Raw genomic sequence first — 22,328 nt, 5'->3', positions numbered from 1 at the left:
TTTCAAGGAAGAGATTTTGCCTACAGGACCCAAAAACATTCACGGCCTGTTAATGTGCATTTTTTTTTTTCTTGCATTGACACATATTATGTTAGGGCATCACATTAACTAAGTGGGAACCTCAAAGCATGCAAAAAAAATTGGGAAACAGATGACAAAAAAACTGAGATTGTAACTGTTCCTGATTCCCCTGATGCCTAACCTGCAGCCCTCAGGCCCCAGCAGCCAGTAATCAAATGTTTTCCTTTCCAAGGTTTTTGCTCAGGACAGCGAAGGAAAATATTATATAAACCACTCTCTACCAGCTAAATAATTTGATTTACGTCACACTTTGTTACTTTTTCAGTGCTACCCGTTCTTTGTTCTGTGTATTTTTTTCTCTGACCTTTTCTATTGGATCTTGCTGAGAGAAATACTAAAGGTGGAGCCAAGAATTGTTTAAGGGGACTGTAAAACGCATTGATTTGTAAAGGATCAGTAATGGCAGTGATCACTGGCAGTCCAATGTCCTCATTCTCCTGCAGTATGTCTCCAACTACAACTGTAGCATGTCTGCAGCCTCTGATCATCTCCTTTAGCATTGTTCCTAGTCTCCTCATGTCTTTAGCATGTCTGCAGTCTCAACCATCTCCTCTATCATGTCCCTGATCTCCAACCATGCCTGTAGCATGCCTATGTTCCCAGCCATCTAGCATGTCTAGTCTGCAACCATTCCTGTAGCATTTCTGCAGTCTCTGACCATCTCCTCTAGCATGTCCCTAGTTTCCAACTATGCCTGCATTATGTCTGCAGTCCTTGACCATCTCCTGCTGTATGTCTCAAGTCTCAACCATCTCCTCTATCATGTCCCTGATCTCCAACCATGCCTGTAGCATGTATGCAGTCTCTGGAGATCAGGGACATGATAGATGAGATGGTCAGAGACTGCATACATGCTACAGGAATGGTTGCAGACTAGACATGCTAGGGTAGATGATTGGGAACATGGACATGCTACAGGCATGGTTGGAGATCAGGGACATGATAGATGAGATGGTCAACCATGCCTGTAGCATGTCCACGTTCCCAATCATCTACCCTAGCATGTCTAGTCTGCAACCATTCCTGTAGCATGTATGCAGTCTCTGACCATCTCGTCTAGCATGTCCATGAACTCCAACCAGGCCTGTAGCATGTCTATGTTCCCAACCATCTAACCTAGCATGTCTAGTCTGCAACCATGCCTGTAGCATGTCTGCAGTCTCTGACCATCTCCTCTAGCATGTCCCTAGTTTCCAACCATGCCTGCAGTATATTTGCAGTCTTTGACCATCTCTTGTAGCATGTTCCTAGTTTCCAACTACACCAGTAGCATGTCTGCAGTCTCTCACCATCTCCAGTAGCATGTCCCTAGTTTCCAACCATGACTGCAGTATGTCTGCAGTCTTTGACCATCTGCTGTAGCAGGTTCCTAGTTTCCATCTACACCTGTAGCATGTTTGCAGTCTTGGACCATCTCCTGCAACATTGTCCCCAGTCTCCAACCAGGCCTATAGCATGTCTACATTCCCAATCATCTCCCCTAGCAGATCTCTAGTCTGTAACCATACCTGTAGCATGTCTGCATTCTTTACCCATCTCCTGTAGCATGTCTGCATTCTTTACCCATCTCCTGTAGCATGTCTGCAGTCTTTAACCATCTCTCGTAACATGTATGCAGTCTTCTACCATCTTCTGTAGAATGTCCGCAGTTTTTGGCCATCTCTTGTAGCACGCCAGCAATCTCTGACCATCTACTGTAATGACCAGCCACTGACCATTTTTTGTAGCATTATATACACTGAACATTATGTGCGCACCTTCGATGATATCAAGGACTGCACTTGAAATCTGCTCTCTAAGCAATATGACCAAAACTGCCCTACTCTATGTACAGTAAAAAAACAAAAAAAAAAAGATTTGGGCTTTAAATAGATTTTAATTTGACTGTGTCCCTTTAACATTAACTACGTCTCTTTTCCCAATTCAAACGGTAATTGTTCCATTTTAGAGGGGCGCTCCCTAATAAAATCACTGGCTATCACTATCAAGTGTGTCATGATATGAGTATTATATTTGCATAATTTAAAAAGATCTTCTACATTCAAATTGGCTGATTTCGTCATGTACAGTATGCATTCACACTAAACACAAGGGACAGACCAGAGTTTGGAAATATAATTTTATTGTATTTTACAGAGTAAACCTGACTCATATTGTAACATGAACAGAGATGGCAGTGCTCACAATTTAGGGGATATTTCTCTTTGGAATCATACTGAGAAGCAGACAGAAGGGGCGTTGGATAATATTAGATCATAGCGGTACATATTTTGTGCTTGCTGAAGGTGAAACATCATTCAATAAAAAGCTGACACTTCAGTCCATGAAAGCATATAAAACTTAAACACAAATGCATCTTTATCATGAGAAAAAAAAGAAAAGAAAACACAAACATGATGAAGACAGGCAAGGAAACTGACCAAAATAAATAGTCAACACTTCAGTTTCAGTATTTAAAGCATACACAAAGATTTGGGGAGAGAGATTTTCCCTTCACGGAGTACAAATTCTGGTGGTGGCAACGGTCACAAGTCCTAAACAGCCAAGAGTAAAATGCGTGCATCTTTTTTTTTGCCTCAGTCTCCAATGGTCACGTCACTCTCCTTTCGTGCTCCCATAATTCACTGGTATATCAAAAATGAGAATCTGGGTAACAAACTATTAGAGACGGTTCTATCCTCAGATACTTTGACAAACATGGAGTGGTTGCTTTACCATAATGCTCTGTCACTCATAACTCAATGTCAACATGGAGTTGGTGAGTTACAGTCACATGATTTTGTGCAGAAGTATAAAGATGATGAACCAGCAAATCTCATTCTTTTTTCCTTCCTGTAAACATGGAATTTTATGATGCCCTACCACGATTGCCAACTACTCTTTGGAACAACCATCTCCAGCCAGACATGGGGCCCTAATGTGCAAGTACACTTTACATTTGATTAGGTAAATGGCACCTGGCTTTACACAAATGCACAACTTTAGGCCAAAAGTGTGTGGACAATCTCCTCCTTCCACAGGTTCAGGTGTTGTGTGTGAAGGGTACTGGTGTACAAAGACATTTAAGTCAACAGTTTTGGGAAGGCTTTTTCTTGTTCCATCATTTCTGTGCACAAATCCAGCTGCATAAAGACATGGTTTGATGAGTTTGGTGTGAAGGAACTTCAGTGGTCTGCACAAAGCTCTGATCTCAACCCTACCAAACACCTTTGGGATGAACTGAAAACTTATTTGTGAGCCAGGTCTTCTCATCCAACCTGACCTCAAAAATGCTTTTTTGGTTGAACTGGCAATTCCCCCAGACACACTCCACAATCTTTTGGAAGAGTGGAGGCTATCATGACTGCGAAGGCAAGCGAAGTCCAAATTTTGGAATGAGAATTCCAACAAGCTCATATAGGTGCAAAGGACAGATGTCTACAAGCTATGGGGACAATGCACAGTTGCTGCAAGACCATGTACTTCCTGTGCGCTGTCCTTTCTGTGATGTCAAGCATATGGATCAAAGGTGGATTGACCAATCACAAACCAAGATACCATCTGATTTGCAGACATGATTAATCATGCACTTGGCAAAAGCTGAAAAGTGCCACCACCATTAAGATAGATTTACTAAAGCTGATGAGTAAGATCTTTCAATTTAAGTCCTGGTACTGAAAGTGGACACATGCCTTAGATGCCAATGCACCCTTTACTCCTCTATGTAGCAGAGTGAGGGATCTGGACTTGCCCAGAGGGAAGAATTTAACAAGTTGGAAAATTTCCCTATGTAGAACCAAGCACTTCTGACCACTATAGAAGGCTGTCGCTCCAGAAGAGTGTAGAAACACCAGAAAGTCTCAAATTCAGGAGCATGGCTTTCTTTCACCATGGCATTTATGACAAACTCTTCTTTGTTGTAATTATCACCCTTTGTGATGTTAGAACAAAAGACCAATGTTAAAAATACACCTTTCTCTTATTAATTCCTCCAATTTGGAAGTCAGTCAGGTGACCAAAACAGGGGCACCGAAGTGTAACAAAACTGGAAGAATTACAGAGCAAAGATACATTTGTTCCCAACTGTCTTATTATCACTAAAGGAAGATGGTCACAATGTAGATGTTGTTCCTGAGAGTAGAGATCTGCTTTGAACCCTTATAAGCCCATTAATATTACCAGATCACACCGTGATTGAACAGGAGAGGTCAGAGGTACTGGAAATAAATGCATATATGCACATCATTATGGACTTTCTATGACAATAAATAGAATGTATATACACAAACCACCACTTCCCATAATCATAATAAACATATTTAATGATAAAATGCAGTACCATCATTTAATTGAAAGAAAATAAAAAAGTAAATTAAAAATAGTTTGGGAAAAGGGTATGTACAGTGTGTTCATGTGAAAAATATTTCAGGTTATCAAGATTAACTGGTGGACCTGGGCAGTTCATGAGATGACAGTCACTTGATCTGGAGTTTCACTAGCTTTGGAGACAATTTCAGGAGGATGGGGGCAGGGAGAGACATGCCAATGGGACCAGCAGTAAAGACAGGGCAGAGAGATAAAGAGCATCTGTGTAGTCAGGAGGAAGGTTTGGCCAACTGGAATACTTCTGATACACAAACCTGACATCACACGCACCCTCTTGTCAAGGCAGACGAAGAGTAGAAAAAAAGATGGCTGACACAGCTGATGGCTACTTATGGGAAGCAATATATAAAGGAACTTTATGTTACTACTAAAGGTTTACCAAATTCAGAATTACAACTTAAAGAAAACCTACATTTTGCTCTTTCTAGAAAAAGTAACAGGTTCTCTTAAAAGCTTATCTACCATCCCATCTGCCTGCTGGCATTTCCTAGTAAAAAAAAAAGCCAAGTGTAAGGTCAGACACACATGGAGGGTGTCTGCCCTACAACAGTGTTTAGGCTTGCCAGCTATCCACTCAGTCCCCTATTACTGCCTCATGGGAGGAAGGAAGAAGGATCACATGCTCTGTTATACTCCGAAGTACCGAGTATTGTAAAGGGCTTCACTTGGCAAGGGCAGAGAAAATACGTATCTACAGCAAAGGCTGCCGGCTATCAGGTCAAAATTTCCTTAAAAGGGCCACTGATGGCAATATCTGACAGAGGTTTTAACCCTCCTGTGGTCTATCCTAAAATAATTAAAACATTTTTACTGGAGTTGGGCTTTAGGGCAGCCATACATGGATCGAAATTCGGCTGCTTCAACAAGGACTGGGCAAATTTCTATCCATGTATGGGTAGGGATGGTTGTACAAGAGTTGATAAATCAATCAACTTGTGTACAACCAGCCTGTTGGGTTCTTCCCAGATATAGCCTGCAAGAATAATCTATGTATTCTGTCAATTAAGGCTCCCCATTGTCAGAACAATAGCACAGCGGGAGTAATTCCCCCATCCACTTCAAATGTGAGCGAGGGGGAAATTGCATCATTTTTTTTTTGTTCATCTTGCTGGTTGAAAGGAAAAAAATGATTAATGTATGGCAAAGCCTCAATGTCAGATATGGATGGACCAGCTCTACAGGGAACCTGCCGATAGAAATATGACAGTTAATATTTCGCAAAAAGTTCACTCTCCATAGTGGCTATCCTTGCTTCACTACCAAGTGAGCGATTGGCATAGGGCAGGGATCTCCAAACTGTGGACAGCATGCCAGATGTTGCCCTTTGCTGGCTTTTAACTGGCCCTCTGAGCACTTATCCTTCCACTGATAAGAGACACTGTTCCTTCTGCTGAGACCAAAGAGGGAGCACTATTCCTCCCTGACACCACCAATGGGTTACTATTACTCCCACTGACACCAAAGATGAGGAACAAATTCTCCCACTGACAGCAATAACGTACTTTTTCTATTCTCACTCATCACCAAGCCTATGGCATTAATTACTTCCACCAATGCCGGGGCATTTTCTACTCCCATTGGCCACAGCCTGGCCCCCACCAAGTTTGAAAGGCAGTAATTTGGGCCCTTTGTTTTGAAACTTTGGAGACCCCTGGCGTACAGTTTGGTCTTTTGGGGCTTCACTGGCTGTATGCTCGTTCTATGCAAGTCATTTACTAGGACAGTGAAGCAAGGATTACAATGGCAGTCCTAGGGCCTGTACCAGAAATACCAGATCTGCTCCAATTTTCTATTCTCACATGTGTTTCAAGGGCCTCAAGGAGCCAGGGCCTGTACCATAAATAACAAATCTGCTCCAATTTTCTATTCTCACGTGTTTCAAGGGCCTCCTGGAGCCAGAAAGTAGAATGTAGAGCCAGGTGTTAAGAATCAAACAGGGTATAGGGCAGGCATATAATACAAATTTCACTTATTACCAGTTTTTTTTAATGATTTCAAGTGGTCACATATGGTGCACAGTCATGGTGGAAGGTGGTGAGAGCCCACAGGTGCTCCTCACTTCCAGATATGGAAGCTGACCTAGATCCTCCTCTGGGATTAGAGGATGTTTCAGGCCCCATAGATGTAAGATGTGGGCTGTGTGATAGAAGCTCAATACAGAAAGACTTGCAGGTACTGTGTATCAGTGCTGCACTCCCATAAGGGGAATGCCCACAGAAAGGTGACAAAGCCACCACAGCATTGTAAACCAGGGCGATAAGTATTGCCACCCGTAGAACAGGAAGTGAAACCGACAGAGCAGTAACTCCATGGAGGTAAGGAAAGGCTACATATACGCTGGAACTCTCCTAGATGTGGCAGCAGAAAACCGCTAAACAGGGCAAAAATGTGTGTAAACGAAATACCGCATTAAGCACTTGGAAGTTTAGTCATTTCATTGGCCAGAGTACTTTCCACTGAAATGAATAAATGCCCAAAACGTCAAAACGATCCTCCTTGAATGTGATTCTTCTGCATTCAGGAGAGGACACATAGGCTTTGATTGAGTGGAGTTTAGGGGCTTTGGCAAAAAAATACAAACTTTTCCTTTGTTCCACCACCACTCTGTTGAACACTAGGAGTCAAAGAAATCACCCTATAAATTAGGATATGAAGGAGCAAGTGACTCATCCTGTGTAGGATCAATCAGTGATGTAACCCAGGAACAGAAGGTATCTTCTGCTGAAGAGGGCCAAGGTAATTGAACTTGTTGCTTTGCCTGTCAACATAGTAAATGTTCACTGTCATGTCATAGGAGGTTATGATGCCCTATCTGGATAATGGATACACTGGACTGAAAGGCAAATTCTGAATCAATGGTGGTCACATGGATAGAAATATTTCGTAACTGAAACCTGACTGAAGATAACTCATGAAAATGCTAGATTTACTTCCATTTGGAAGCTATTACTGACATGCAAGCCATTCATTTCACAGCTTTATTAACCCAAAGTAAACTAAATAGATATGTTTAAAATATTCCCCCTTCCACTGAAATAGAAATATATTTATTTGCATCAACCATTAATTATAATAAAGGAAAACTAATGAAGTGAACAGGTAAGGTTGGTTGTGATGTAAGCGCCCCTGATGGAAGCATTATAAACAGTCACAAACTGCGTACAACCTTAGGACATAACTCCACAAGCCTGGAGGCCATCAGAGGTTTCCACACATTATAGAGGATTGGTGGGGGAGAGCAGAGCAGTGAAGGTCAATGGCTCTCTCTCCATTAGCCGAGCCATCAGATAAAGAGCTATGTGTATTTGCAGCAAACTGATCAACCGGAATCCATAGTGAAGAGCTGAATGTCCTGGGGGTTCCAGTACAGGCCGACCCCAGAGTTATATACTAAGGACCAGACATAGGGGATGAAAAATTCCTCGGGCTGCTCTTCTTCCACGTATTTGAACTTCAGCTCAGGAAATTTCTGCAGAAAAACAAGACAGGTTATTGTAGAATTCAGCAAAACGGAACACGAAAATTAAGTTAGTCATCTGGTAACTCTACTTCCAGGAATATTCCAGGACAGCACAGTGGAGGAACCTGTGATGTGCTGTCCTGGAATATGACTTGAAAAAATAGTTCCAATTCAATAGACAACTTTAAAGCCAGCCATATGTGGGCTGAAAGAAAAAAAAAACCTTAACCGACTCTCCCACCCACACATCTAAGGTGGATCTGGGAACCCTCCTCCCTGTGTCATTGTATTTTGACAACTGAGAAGTTAGCTGGAGCCAATAGATTGACTGCTCTCGAACAGGACTGGCCAGAGATGGATTGAAATTGGACAGGTCTCTGCAGAACTGGCTGAATAATGGAATAGAAATGACCATGATCGAACGTGGCAGGAAAAATCTGATTTCTCTCTACAACTTTGCTGTAGTTTCCCCCAACTTCACAATTTTTCTTCTTGATTCAAGATGTTAGTTTATTGCTCACTGCAGAGCTTATAAAAAGGTAAGTGCTACTCCCAGGTCCTTTACCGACTCACATCTTTGGCTGTTAGGTGCTCACACTGGTCAGGAGCTCATTCCAGCTCCAAAGCAAAGTCCACAAATGATAAAAGGACCGACTGCAAAACCGTATTACACTAGACATGTACAAAAAGCCTGGCTTCATATGTCTGTGAAGGTTCTCATATATCCAGTTCCTATAGTAGCAGTTGGTCACATTCAACTGGACTTGTTCTGTAATGTTGACGAAATAACTTATTTAAGCCACAGTTCTAATGAGTGTCAGGAAGATCCTCTAGTATTTACATCCACACAGGAAGCTCAGACACCTTAATCCAAACACCAGGGAATGTGTCAAGGCAGATGTTGGTTGCTTTTTTGCCATCTCTACCCCAGCAATATGAAAACAATCGACACCTTCAGCCATGTGAATCAAATGATCATCACCAATGCAGACCCCCTGACAACAAGAATGGAATTACTTAACTAGAACAAGGTGGTTCCACAATTTTCACACCTCCCAGCCTGTTCTTGGATAATCATCATCTGCCTTGACACATCCTGTGGTGATTGGATTAAGAGGTCTGTGCTACCTTCCACTCATTAGAACTGAAGAAGTTCCTTGGATAAGCTATAAAACATCTTCCACAATACTACCAACTACCTTAAAAGGATAAAGTTCACCTTTAACTTCCCTAGCGGTATGATTATTTCAGATTTTTGGTGCTGAAAGTGGTACCATTGTTTTGCATGGAAATATGTATTTTTTTTATTGTAGGCCTGTCATTTAGGAATAACTCACTGAAATCTGTCCGAACAAGAGTCTAGTAAACATCCCGGGTATGATAAAATTTGAAACACGAAATCATAAATTATAATTTAATAAATAATCATAAAAAATAATAATATAATAATAATACATTTAATTCAATAATATAATCAAACCAAAAACACTGAAATTTGAAAAATAGTGCCAAGATCGGACATCACTGAGCAAAGTCGCAGAATCGTTTTCAGTGTCTGATGATGAATTTCCCCCACGAATCATTATCACTCAATTCTGCAAGTGGTTCTGATTTACTATCGCTGTTCTCTAGCCGGTCTAAAACCACTTTTGACCTAAAGGGACGCTTTTTGGACGCCATGGACGTTTCTCAGTTTCCAGGCAGAAAGAACAGTAAAAATGCAGGCAGGGGACAGGACAAAGCACTCGGGACAAAATGTATGTGAAATGTTTTGAAACAGCAATGTGTTACTATGTAATAATCATTTTTAAAAAAATGAAATTTGCCGCCGGTTCCGGCCCCCGTAGGTCCCGAGGTCACAGGGACCGGAACACGGAAGCCAGATGCCGGCATCGGCCAGAGATGGCCGGGGACGCTGCAGGGGACACATCGCGGGAGTGAAGGACAAGGTAAGCGCTGCAGGGAATCCCTGAGCAACGCCGCATGGTAAGCCCGAGTGTAGCTCGGGGTTACCGCTTTTGGTACTGAAACTTTACCCCGAGCTACACTCGGGAATACCGCCAGGGAGGTTAAAGAAAAAAAAAAAAAAAAGCACATTTTTTGCAGTTAAAAAAATGTACATTCACTATTTTTTTTTTAAAGGAGCCTGTAAAGCATTGCACCAGCAATCACCAGATCGCTGATGCCATGAAGGACTCTTGCAGACTGTCAGAGTAAGCGGTCTGCTAGTACATCATACGGGCAGGAGTTATACGACAGGAAGAATCAATGGATTACCACACCGCTCAACAGTGCCCTGGTAGTTGAGAACTACAAGCCGACATCTGCAAAAGATGTTGGTACTTGTAGTCTGTTAATTCACAGAACTCTGTAAATGAATGACACAGCCATGTGGGCGGAGCCTTGCATGTTGGCACTCTTTTCAAAAAGTGATTGCTGGTATGGGAAACTTCTCCCTGTATTGTTGTCACACAGAAGGCTCAGACTGCCAAGCTGGTGCAGAAGCGGGAACATGTTACATTTTCCATCCTAAAAACCATCCTGCAAAAGAGACGGGTTATTTACTAAATTACCCATTGGTTCTTTCTCTGAGGATGTGCTTGGCACGTAACGCGTAAGGAGGAGCCTACGCACGCCGTGACGTCACGCCGTCGGAGCATCGTGGAGCTCCGGCGGCCACTACATTTGATAGGACGGTTAGACCTTTCTGCAATCATTTATTCTTATTGGATGCATCCACCTTGTTACTCGGCCTTCAATAAATATGTATAATTTAGCAATACTTCACTATGGGTATCTTTTTGTTTTGAGCATTTTTTCCCAGAGATCGTTTTGCCCAGTGTAGGAGTCGTGCTCTTTTGGTGGAGCAACGCCCGTTCCGTCCCATCACCAAGTGGAATTTCTCCTGCTCAGCTCTGCACCATCTGAGGAACTTTTTTTGATCAGGGGAACATCTTTATAATTTCCATTCCGATGATCACTCCACGAGCCTAATGATTACTACACTGCACATTTAATGTGCACATCTGGTTAGTGTGCATTTATACTGCAAGTTACCTTTGTTGGGACTTCTTTAAACAATGTTTATTTATTGTGACATATTTTTATGCATTTGTTTTTTATGTTTTATTTTAGCGCTTCACTTTATTTATACGTTTATGTGAGGATTTTTTGGTTATCCTATGTGCCCAGCTGCTCTAACTCTAAAAGCGCTCACTTATTTCTTTACTTTTATTTACTAAAAACAGAAATCAGTCAGCTTCCAGGTTTTATTGCTAAAACTTAATTGAATGAGCTGAAGTTAAAAGCGGATTGGTTACCATGTACAGCTGCACCAGATTCTGAGTGCCGCAGTTTTAGTAAATCTCCCCATGTAACACGTGTTGGACAAACTATAACATGGTGGGGAATGCTGAAGGAGCGATGACAGTAGTAAGTACCCCGAGCATTTTTTTTAAAATTGATCTCAACCTCTGTAGTTGTCACTTTTTCTGGGCAGCATGGCCTACATTCAAATGTAGAAAAAATATATTATAAAGGAATATGAAATAAGAATGAAAAATACTGACAATATTTTTGGTGCCCTTTAAGTGCATTTCCAGGTGGAAGGTTACAAGCTGTTGCTCCTTTGCGTTTGTTATAGCTGTGCAGCAGCTGAACGACCCGAGATACAAATATTAGTGATAAGATTATGTAAACCCTAAAGCTGGCCATAGATGGATTGAAACTTGCAGGTTCAGCAGGGAGGATACATCCATTCACTCAGTTTGTGCATATGGAGGAATCATGTATGGCCAACATTAGTGCATTTAAACCCTAAATATGTTTCCAGTTTTGTATAGGGAACAGGGGCGGACTGACCATTTGGAAACTCGGGCACTGCCCGAGGGCCCGGGGTCAGTAGAGGGCCCCATGAGATGCCCCTGGTACCTTTTTCATAGGCTTTTTTGAGTTTGGGCAAGGACACAGGGGCCCCATGATCCCCTATTGCCAGGGGGCCCCATGAGTTTTCAGTCCGCCCCTGCCTGGTACCTTTCATTGACTTTTTCATAGGTTTTTTTGGGTGTGGCCGAGGACACGGGCCCCATGATCCCCTATTGCCCGGGGGGCCCCATGAGTTGTCAGTCCGCCCCTGATAGGGAAGGGTTAGAACCGCTTAGTTTTTTTCAATTGTTGTCCATGTTGCTCTCTACATGTCCTTGTGACCATTGTTACCAGTACAGAACATTATATTATACAAGGGGTGTATATACACATGGCTGTGCGGTGGAGAATGCCCCAGCTGCAGAGGACTGGCCTGTATAACTTACAACTTCGTGGCACCCTACCACGTGTGGGTTTGAATTCTAGTATGAACATGCCCTAGCTTATCACTGGTTGTCCCCAGAACAGAAGGTGAAGGGAAATCTTCCAGTGGGGACACCTGTTCTTATGACAACTGTCAAAGATGGGATTTCCCTTCACTATGCAGAGATTTCTTCTCACTTCCGGTTGTTTCTCCTGGGAAGGAAATTAAGTGAAATCCCACCAATGGGAGCAAAAAAAAAAAAAGATTTTGCTGTACTTTAACCAAAGGCAAAAATGTAAAATACAATTTTAATGTGTTCTTGGAAGGTCTGCACCATTTGGTCTCAATTGCCGATTATTATGATAGGTCCACCTTAAATGGACACAGGAGGTCTTCTTCAGTGTAGGAGGCAGGTGTGTGTATCTGAAGTTCAATCACCTCGGCTCATCTCATCCAGTCTACAGATCACAGACTTACATTTTCTACTTCTGATAAGAGAAAATTGTCCTTACATTCAGAAACAATGGATGAAAGCCTTTGAATTCTATAGAGCCGACAGTGCTTGCAGAAAAAAAAGAAAAAAACAGCATTGTGTAATGTTAAAAGCCATTCAGTGAATGGGAGAGAGCTTGGAGGACTGGTTAATGTGTGATGATTGCTCTAATAGGTCCCAGCTATAGCTGTTCACCACCTACACTACAAACACTGGAAAGTAATTCAATACTCTGATCATGAAAACTCCCAGTGTAGACAATGGCGCTATCATAGCCGTGCTGAGTGATGCGTCTCTGTAGAATATTGTATTGTCAGTGAAGGCGCAGCCAACATAACATGAGAGCCAACCATTCAGAATAATGTGACAATGGCTCTTCCTTGGGAATCAAACATAATGGGGCCCCTCCTTTCTCCCTCACAGCAAAGAGCTACCAACTTTCATATGAGATGGTTCTGGAAACTCGGCAAAGATCTTAAAGAGACCTTGTCATCAACTTTATGAAATCCAGCTAGCTTCCTGTAGTGAGCCGACTGCACTTCCTTTGCTGCACTGAAATCCTAATCAGTGTTGGTGGCCCTCTGAGAGTTCTCCCCAGATGGACAACAAAAAAACATAACATACAGGCCCTTTAGCGCTTGCGAATGGGGCTGTTAGCAATTACACGCAGGAGACTGAGCAGGGGTTCCCGGTGATTAGCTGCAGGCAGGAGCCCTGTTGAAAGCCAGAGAAGGCTGCAAGTTTCTGCAGTTAATTGCGGACACACACATGTACAGTGAGGAAAATAATTATTTGATCCCCTGAAGATTTTGTAAGTTTTCCAGCTTACAAAAAAAAAGAGGGGTCTATAATTTTTTTATCATACATTGCCTTGAAAAAGTATTCATACTCCATGAAAATTTCCACATTTTGTCAAGTCACAACCAAAACTGTAAATTTTTTTGGGGATTTTATGTGATAGACTAAAACAAAGTGGCACATAATTGTGAAGTAGAAGGAAAATGATAAATGGTTTTGAAAATTCTTTACCAATAAATATCTGAAGAGTGTGGAATGCATTTGTATTCAGCCCCCCGGAGTCAATACTTTGTAGGACCACCTTTCTCTGCAATTCCAGCTGCAAGTATTTTTGGGGATGTCTCTCCCAGCTTTGCACATCTAGAGAGGGACATTTCTGGCCATTCTTCTTTGCAAAATAGCTCAAGCTCTGTCAGATTGGATGGAGAGCGTCTGGGAACAGCAATTTTCAAGTCTTGCCACAGATTCTCCATTGGATTTAGGTCTGGACTGTGACTGGCCATTCTAACACATGAATATGCTTTGATCTAAACCATTCCATTGTATCTCTGGCTGTATGTTTAGGGTTGTTGTCCTGCTGGAAGGGGAACCTCCGGCCCGGTCTCAAGTCTTTTGCAGACTCTAACAGGTTTTCTTCTAAGATTGTCCTGTATTTGGCTCCATCCATCTTCTCATGAACTCTGACCAGCTTCCCTGTCCCTGCTGAAGAAAAGCATCCCCACAACATGATGCTGCCACCACCATGTTTAATGATAGGGAATGTGTGTTCAGGGTATGTGCAGTTTTAATTTTCCACCACACATTGCGTTTTCCTTTTTAGGTCAAAAAGTTCAATTTTGGTCTCCTCTGACCAGAGCACCTTCTTCCACATGTTTGCTGTGTCTTGCCCCTTTTCCATAAAGGCCAGATTTGTGGAGTGCACGTCTAATAGTTGTCCTGTGAACAGATTCTCCCTCCTGAGCTGTGGATCTCTGCAGCTCCTCCAGAGTTACCATGGGCCTCTTGGCTGCTTCGTTGAGGAATGCTCTCCTTGCCCGGCCTGTCAGTTTAGGTGGACGGCCAAGTCTTGGTAGGTTTGCAGTTGTGCCATACTCTTTCCATTTTCGGATGATGGATTGAACAGTGTTCCGTGAGATTGGGATATTTCTTTTATAACCTAACCCTGCTTTAAACTTCTCCACAATTTTATCCCTAACCTGTCTGGTGTGTTCCTTGGCCTTCATGATGCTGTTTGTTCATTAATGTTCTCTAATAAACCTCTGAGGGCTTCACAGAACAGCTGTAATGATACAGAGATTAAATTACACACAGGTGGATTCTATTTACTAATTAGGTGACTTCTGAAGGCAATTCATTCCACAAAATTTTAGTTAGGTGTATCAGAGTAAAGGGCGCTGAATACAAAAGAACACCACATTTTTTAGATATTTGTAAAAAATTTTGAAAACCATTTATCATTTTCCTTACACTTCACAATTATGTGCCACTTTGTGTTGGTCTATCGCATATGCCAATATAATACATTTACGTTTTTGGTTGTGACATGACAAAACGTGGAAAATTTAAAAGGGGTATGAATACTTTTCAAGGCACTGTAGGTGTATTTTAAATGATAGAGACAGAATATCAACCAAAAATCCAGAAAAAAACACGATACAAAATGTTATAAATTGAGATGCAGTTCAGTGAGTAAAATAAGTACCGAATTTGATCCTCCAGCAAAACATGACTTAGCACTTGGTGGAGAATCCCTTGTTGGCAAGCACAGAGGTAAGATGTTTCTTGTAGTTGGTTACCAAGTTTGCACACATCTCTGGAGGGATTTTGGTCCATTCTTCTTTACAGATCTTCTCTAAACCCTCAAGGTTTCTTGTCTGTCACTTGGCAACTCCAAATTTTCTATAGGATTAAAGTCTGGAGACTGGCTAGGCCATCCAGGACCTTAATGTGCTTCTTCTTGAGTCACTCCTTTGTTGCCTTGGCGGTGTGTTTTGGGTCATTGTCATGCTGGAAGACTCATTCACGACCCAATGAATGTTCTCATCCAAGATTTTACAATATATGCCACCTCCATGCAGCAAAGTCCGTCTGTACCTTTAGTAGAGAAACATCCCCAAAGCATGTTTCCTCCACTGTGCTCGACTGTAGGGATGGTTTTCTTAGGAGAATAGTCAGCATTTTTCTTCGTCCAAACACGAGTTGAGTGAATGTCAAAGAGCTCAATTTTGGTCTCATATGACCACAGTACTTTCTCCCAATCCTTCTCAGAATCATTTAAATGTTCATTGGCAAACTTCAGATGGGCCTGTACATGTGCCATCTTGAAAAGGGGGGCCTTGCAGGTGCTGCAGGATTTCAGTCCATGGCAGTGTATTGTGTTACCAATGGTTTGTTTGGGGACTGTGGTCCCAACTGCCTTGAGATCATTCACAAGCTCCTCCCGCGTAGTTCTGGGCTGATCCCTCACTTTTCTTATGATCATCCTTACCCTATGAGGCAAAATATTGCATGGAGCTCCAGATCGAGGGCGATTGATGGTTATTTTGTATTTCTTCCATTTCCAAATAATCACTCCAAGAGGTCTCTCCTTCTCACCAAGCTTCTTGCTGATGGTGTTGTAGTCCATTCCAGCCTTGTGCAGGTCTACAATCTTGTCCCTGACATCCTTTGACAGCTTTTTGGTCATTTGCCCAAGGACGGTGAGGTTTGAATAGAAGAAAGATTCTGTGGACAGGTATCTTTTATACACATAACAAGGTGTCGTTAGGAGCATCTTCTTACATCGACAGGACTAATCTGTGTTCCACATGAGCACATATCCAGTCTGTGGGAGCCAGAATTATTGTTGGTTGCTCAGGGATCAAATACTTATTTTACTCACTGAACTGCAACTCAATTTATAACATTCGTATCACGTGTTTATTTCTGGATTTTTGGTTGATTTTCTGTCTCTATCAGTACAAATACACCTATAACATTTATAGATCCTTAATTTCTTTATACAGTAAGTGGGCAAACGTGCAAAATTTGCAGGGGACTAAATAATTACTTTCCCCACTGTAATTGCTCATGGAATTGCCCTTGAGCAATTACATGCAAATGGCCATGGTCAGCTGTTGGAGCGGTCAGCCACCCACTGCTTTCAATGGGGAAGCTGTCAGCAACCAATTGCTGGAAACCTCTGCAGGGTCTCACAAATCTAATTTCTAACAGCCCCAGTCTGTAGTCCAGTTGAGAAGAACTCCAGGAGGATGGACAATACCGCTTGGAATTTTAATGCGGCAGAAGCAGCTAACCACATGAAGTTAGGTACTCACTGGAGTTCTGACAGGTCAACAGGTATTTTGCAGTTTTCTTTTTTTTTTTTACAGGCTAAAACATGGGAAAATGCACTTGTGGTCAGAGATGTACTAAGTGTTTTTTAAAATTTTGCCCAGACACACCTTTCAAGAAAAACAAGCCATTACTTTTTCATTTCTTTTTTTTTCTGTAGCTCATCTAATCCAAAAGGATGCCACTGTCTATGGCAGAAAGAACAAAGTGGTTATTTTGTGTCAGACTGACAGGGCAGCTTGGAAACCTTTGATAATGTCCAGCGACGTTGATGAAGTAGAGCTAAGAGGTTTGGTTACACAGTCCTAGTGATGTGGACACGGCCTCGGCCAAGTATTAAGCTCACCTCATGCACGCTGTCAAACAGTAAAAGGTAATAGCGTTTGATCACAGGCAGATTGGAAGGAGCAGTCCTAGAATGAAAGGCTCTTTTAACCCAGTGCCAATCCACTAAGCCCGGGATCTGTAACCTGCAGCTATAAAACCTCACAAGTCTCGGCCAGCAGTTTGAAGTGGTTGGTGAGTGAAGGGCACCAGTGTCCGTCTTCTGTGTGTGTAGTGAGACGAGAGGTGCAGGGTGCCTGATTTGAGGAACGGCCTCAATATGGAGACACACATGGGAGATAACTCATTAACAAATTGACACTGAATGCTGTCACAGGTGCATTTAAAGGTATGTGACAGTGTATTAACAGTGAGTGCACATTCTGCATTATTACAGTGATATACCTGAAAATAATTTTTGAAAGGACTCCCATTTTCTAAAAGCTTGCCGTGTCATAATTTCCAAGATTTGTAGGAACTCCCTGTTGTGGCCACCTCTGTGTCTACTTAGATCTGTCCAATATAAGATCATTCTGTAGGACAGTTGTAGTATAAATATGAATAATTGTTTTGGAGAAGCATGTATGTTTATGTACTAAGCAGAATGGTGCCAGCCCCATGGTAGGAATACTCTGGCCATTGTTGGGAAAATCATTTTTGGACAACTTTTTTGTAACCCTTAGACTGGTAAGCCTAGGAGTGTCTGCAAAGATCGCACAGCACAAATATTCCAAAAAGTTATGTGTCTCATGTCGGAATTGCACCTGCGGCTTTTCCTTCAGCGTGCTCCTACCCCTTTCAATGTTCCGCTATTACTAAAAAACATTCTAAAGCCTATCTCTCAATGAAGCTAAACCCCCATCCATCCCCTCATTCCCGTCCATTCACTAGCTTTTAAAAACACAGATCTTCTGAAGACCTTTTTGCTAACTGAACTCTGTTGTCCATGTCCAGTGCTAGCATCGCTTACAGCAGTAATGACTAGTCACCTCTTGGTGACATCATCATACAGGTGAAACTTGAAAAATTACAATATCGTGCAAAAGTTCATTTATTTCAATAATGCAACTTAAAAGGTGAAACTAATGAGATAGACTCATTACATGCAAAGCAAGATAGTTTAAGCTGTGATTTGTCATCATTGCGATGATTATGGCTTACAGCTCATGAAAACCCCAAATCCACAATCTCAAAAAATGAGAATATTGTGAAAAGGTGCAATATTCTCGGCTCAAAGTGTCCCACTCTAATCAGCTAATTAAGCCATAACACCTGCAAAGGGTTCCTGAGCCTTTAAATGGTCTCTCAGTCTGGTTCAGTAGGAATCACAATCATGGGAAAGACTGCTGACCTGACAGTTGTGCAGAAAACCATCATTGACACCCTCCATAAGGAGGGAAAGCCTCAAAACGTAATTGCAAAAGAAGTTGGATGTTCCCAAAGTGCTGTATCAATGCACATTAAAAGAAAGTTATGTAGAAGGGAAAAGTGTGGAAGAAAAAGGTACACAAGCAGCAGGGATGACCGCAGCCTGGAGAGGATTGTCAGGAAAAGGCCATTCAAAAATGTTGGGGACTTTCACAAGGAGTGGACTGAGGCTGGAGTCAGTGCATCAAGAGCCACCACACACAGACGGATCCTGGACATGGGCTTCAAATGTCGTATTCCTCTTGTCAAGCCGCTCCTGAACAACAAACAATGTCAGAAGCGTCTTACCCGGGCTAAAGAAAAACAGACCTGGTCTGTTGCTCAGTGGTCCAAAGACCTCTTTTCTGATGAGAGCAACTTTTGCATCTCATTTGGAAACCAAGGACCCCGAGTATGGAGGAAGAATGGAGAGGCCCAAGGACCCTGAGTATGGAGGAAGAATGGAGAGGTGCACACTGCAAGATGCTTGAAGACAAGTGTGAAGTTTCCAAAGTCTGTGTTGATTTGGGAGCCATGTCTTCTGCTGGTGTTGGTCCACTGTGCTTCATTAAGTCCAGGGTCAACGCAGCCGTCTACCAGGAGATTTTGGAGCACTTCATGCTTCCTTCCACAGATGAGCTTTATGGGGATGCTGACTTCATTTTCCAGCAGGACTTGGCACCTGCCCACACTGCCAAAAGCACCAAAACTTGGTTCAATGACCGTGGGATTACTGGGCTTGATTGGCCAGCAAACTCGCCTGACCTGAACCCCATAGAGAATCTATGGGGCATTGCCAAGAGAAAGATGAGAGACATGAGACCGAACAATGCAGAAGAGCTGAAGGCCACTATTGAAGCATCCTGGTCTTCCATAACACCTCAGCAGTGCCACAGGCCGATAGCTTCCATGCCACGCCGCATTGAGGCAGTAATTGCTGCAAAAGAGGCCCAAACCAAGTACTGAGTACATATGCATGCTTCTACTTTTCAGAGGTCTGATATTGTTCTATATACAATCCTTGTTTTATTGATTGCATGTAATATTCTCATTTTCTGAGATTGTGGATTTGGGGTTTTCATGAGCTGTAAGCCATAATCATCACAATGATGACAAATCACGGCTTGAACTATCTTGCTTTGCATGTAATGAGTCTATCTCATATATTAGTTTCACCTTTTAAGTTGCATTACTGAAATAAATGAACTTTTGCACGATATTTTTCGAGTTTCACCTGTAATGTACAGTCTTCTGGAACCTGAAAGAACTATGGCTGGAAAGCCAATTAAGAGAGTCCACTTCACCAGGTAGTGAAACTGACGCCCGAAAAATTAGCCGCCTTCTTTACAGTGGAGAGAAGACTTGGAATCCATCGCATCATGTGACCCCATATTTAGCCAAGTAAAAAGAGGACTTTAAGATTAGGATTTTTAAAAGGATTTATTTATATGTAAAATAGCAATTAGTTGTTCAGAAATGGTAAGGTGGGGGTGGGTTAAAAGATCTGTAGTTCTGCTCTACATTAAGCTCCACTGGTTAGACTGGGTGAGGCCAATTGTACATACTGCACCACCTGCATAGCTCACAATGACTGTCTGCAATTTGTTCTTATTATCACCTGTATGTTGCTCATCAGTGGGAAGGCACTGTTGGAAGAAGAGGATGCAGAGCATCCAAAAGGCTCATGTTTAAGTGGAGCTAAAACTGATGAGTGCCCCAATCCCCCAATGACAGCCTTGTTCCACAATCATTAGCTCCTCTTCTGCCAATGTCCTCCTCCTTCATTGAGCGCAGTCTGTGATAATGCAACTCTCATGCATGCACAATAGAGCTTCACCATCGTTTCCCTTGAATCCACTCTTCCGCATCTGATAAATTTCAGGAGTCTACAATGCACTGTAGGAAGCAAAGTAAAATATGGCAGCAAATGGCTCTTTTGCCACATACAAAGTTACTTCTGCTGGAAAGAAAAAAAAACCAGGAAAGCAAAATTTTGCTTTTCATTGAAAGATTTAAGGCTTATGTCCAGGTTTCCTTTAACTTTAAAGAGTTTGTTTGGGCAAGCTGGCCCAAACTATTTCCTTCATCAACAAGTTTGTTTGCTAGGCGCGCTGTATGTAGCCTCAACTACATACAGTGTACAATGCTGTATTCTGGCAGTAGGACACAGACTTCCCATCCAACCCCAGAACAAAATACAGTATGGATGAGTGCTGTTCAGCCATTCATGAGAAGCTTTGTATTCCATCAATGAACGCAGAGCTTTCTCTGATTGGAGTTGGAGGGGCAGGCTGAGGACGTCATGATTCCTCCCATGGCTGTCTGTATCTCCACTGGGGTCATCTTCCTTCATTTCCTGTCCCATATGAATAATGCTCACTATTTTTATTTATTTCAGGTACTTCTATAGCGCCATCATTTTACATATATATTGTACATTCACATCAGTCCCTAACCCTCAAGGGGAGTACAATCTAAGGTCCCTAACTCACATTCATACATACACATACTAGGGACAATTTAGACAGGAGCCAATTCACCTACCAGCATGTCTTTGGCAACTTAGCCACTGTGCTCAGATTTATGCTAGGAAGATTCCATGTCAGATTTCCTCTCATGCTCTGTCCCAGTGACAATGGTCACCAGTAGAATAATTCCCTGTTCCATTTAATTTTTCACTTTAAATCCCAACTGAACATTCGTTTAAATGAGCTAATGAGCTAAATACATTCCTTGAATTCCTATAAAATTTATACACTGTACCAGAGGCAAAACCTCCTCATTATAGAGAGTAGCGGAGGAAAATGAGACCACTTAAATTAAAGCGGGACATTTTGTGCAAAAGCTATTTCACATGTTTTCTATGTTCTTTCAAAATGTTCCAGTTTGCATTTGGCCTTTAAGTTTAAATGAGCTAAAGGTGCATTAAAACAAATGGTGTGCAAAGTCTCACAGTTGGTTTTCTTTAGAAAGCAGCCACAACCTGAGTAGTAAAAGGCCTGTCCCAAGCCAGCAGCTGAAGAGAAGGAACTCTGCCTTCTGGGTGAGGGCAGTGGTCTCTGTGAAGAGGTGCGACATGCCCCCGCTGAGTCAGAGTTAGAGTCTTCTAATCAGCAGGGACCATTAGCTTTGGCGATTGCAGAGCCATAGATCTGACACAATCTGGAAAGAAGTAAAAAAGCAACGGAATGCTTGAGCTCCTGCACTGGACAGTGGACTCCACAATGTCAATATCCCCACATGTGTATGAAAGGAATGCAAGCCTTGCTGCCCTCAACGGACCAGGGAAATCCAAAGAAAACTGTATATAAAGAGACATAAAGAGGGCGCACGAGCCTAGTGCATTACCTTTAAAAATGAGATTTATAAAAAGTAAAATACTCACAAGAGAAATAAAATCAAACAGAAAACATGTCACAAGGGATGCAATGTGGTCCAAAACCCCTGAAGGTGGTCTGGTGGGGGACTGTAGACCTCTGACCCCAGGGCTCTGAGGAAGAGGTACTACCTCGAAAACATGTCAGCCACCAGCTATCAAGAGGTCTACAGTCCCCCACCAGACCACCTTCAGGGGTTTTGGACCACATTGCATCCCTCGTGACATGCTTTCCATTTGATTTTATTTCTCTTGGGAGTATTTTATTTTTTATAAATAAACCTCAATTTTAAAGGTAATGCACTAGGCCCGTGTGCCCTCTTTTTGTCTCTTTATATATAGATCTGATACAGCGGGGAGCATTTTGGACCTCTGCAGAGAGACCACTTGTAACGGAACCGGA

General features: G+C 42.2%; 1 protein-coding gene across 1 annotated transcript in view; it reads right to left on the bottom strand.

Moving 5' to 3' along the window:
• Nucleotides 1–2,186: 2,186 nt before the first annotated feature.
• DYM (dymeclin) overlaps nucleotides 2,187–22,328 on the bottom strand; it is a gene marked incomplete at its 5' end in the record, with an annotated part of 425,359 nt that continues 405,217 nt past the window's right edge. Inside the window, one exon of the mRNA XM_089664077.1 lies at nucleotides 2,187–7,915. Within this exon, the coding sequence (XP_089520203.1) occupies nucleotides 7,766–7,915 (150 nt within the window). The remainder of the gene's footprint in view (nucleotides 7,916–22,328) is intronic.

This window comes from Staurois parvus, unplaced genomic scaffold (assembly GCF_062004578.1).
Source record: "Staurois parvus isolate SC_StPar_1 unplaced genomic scaffold, SC_StPar_1.0 ptg001830l, whole genome shotgun sequence".
Lineage (NCBI taxonomy): Eukaryota > Metazoa > Chordata > Amphibia > Anura > Ranidae > Staurois > Staurois parvus.
Note: the sequence above shows the minus strand (reverse complement) of the source record. Positions and strands in the feature narration are given on the sequence as shown.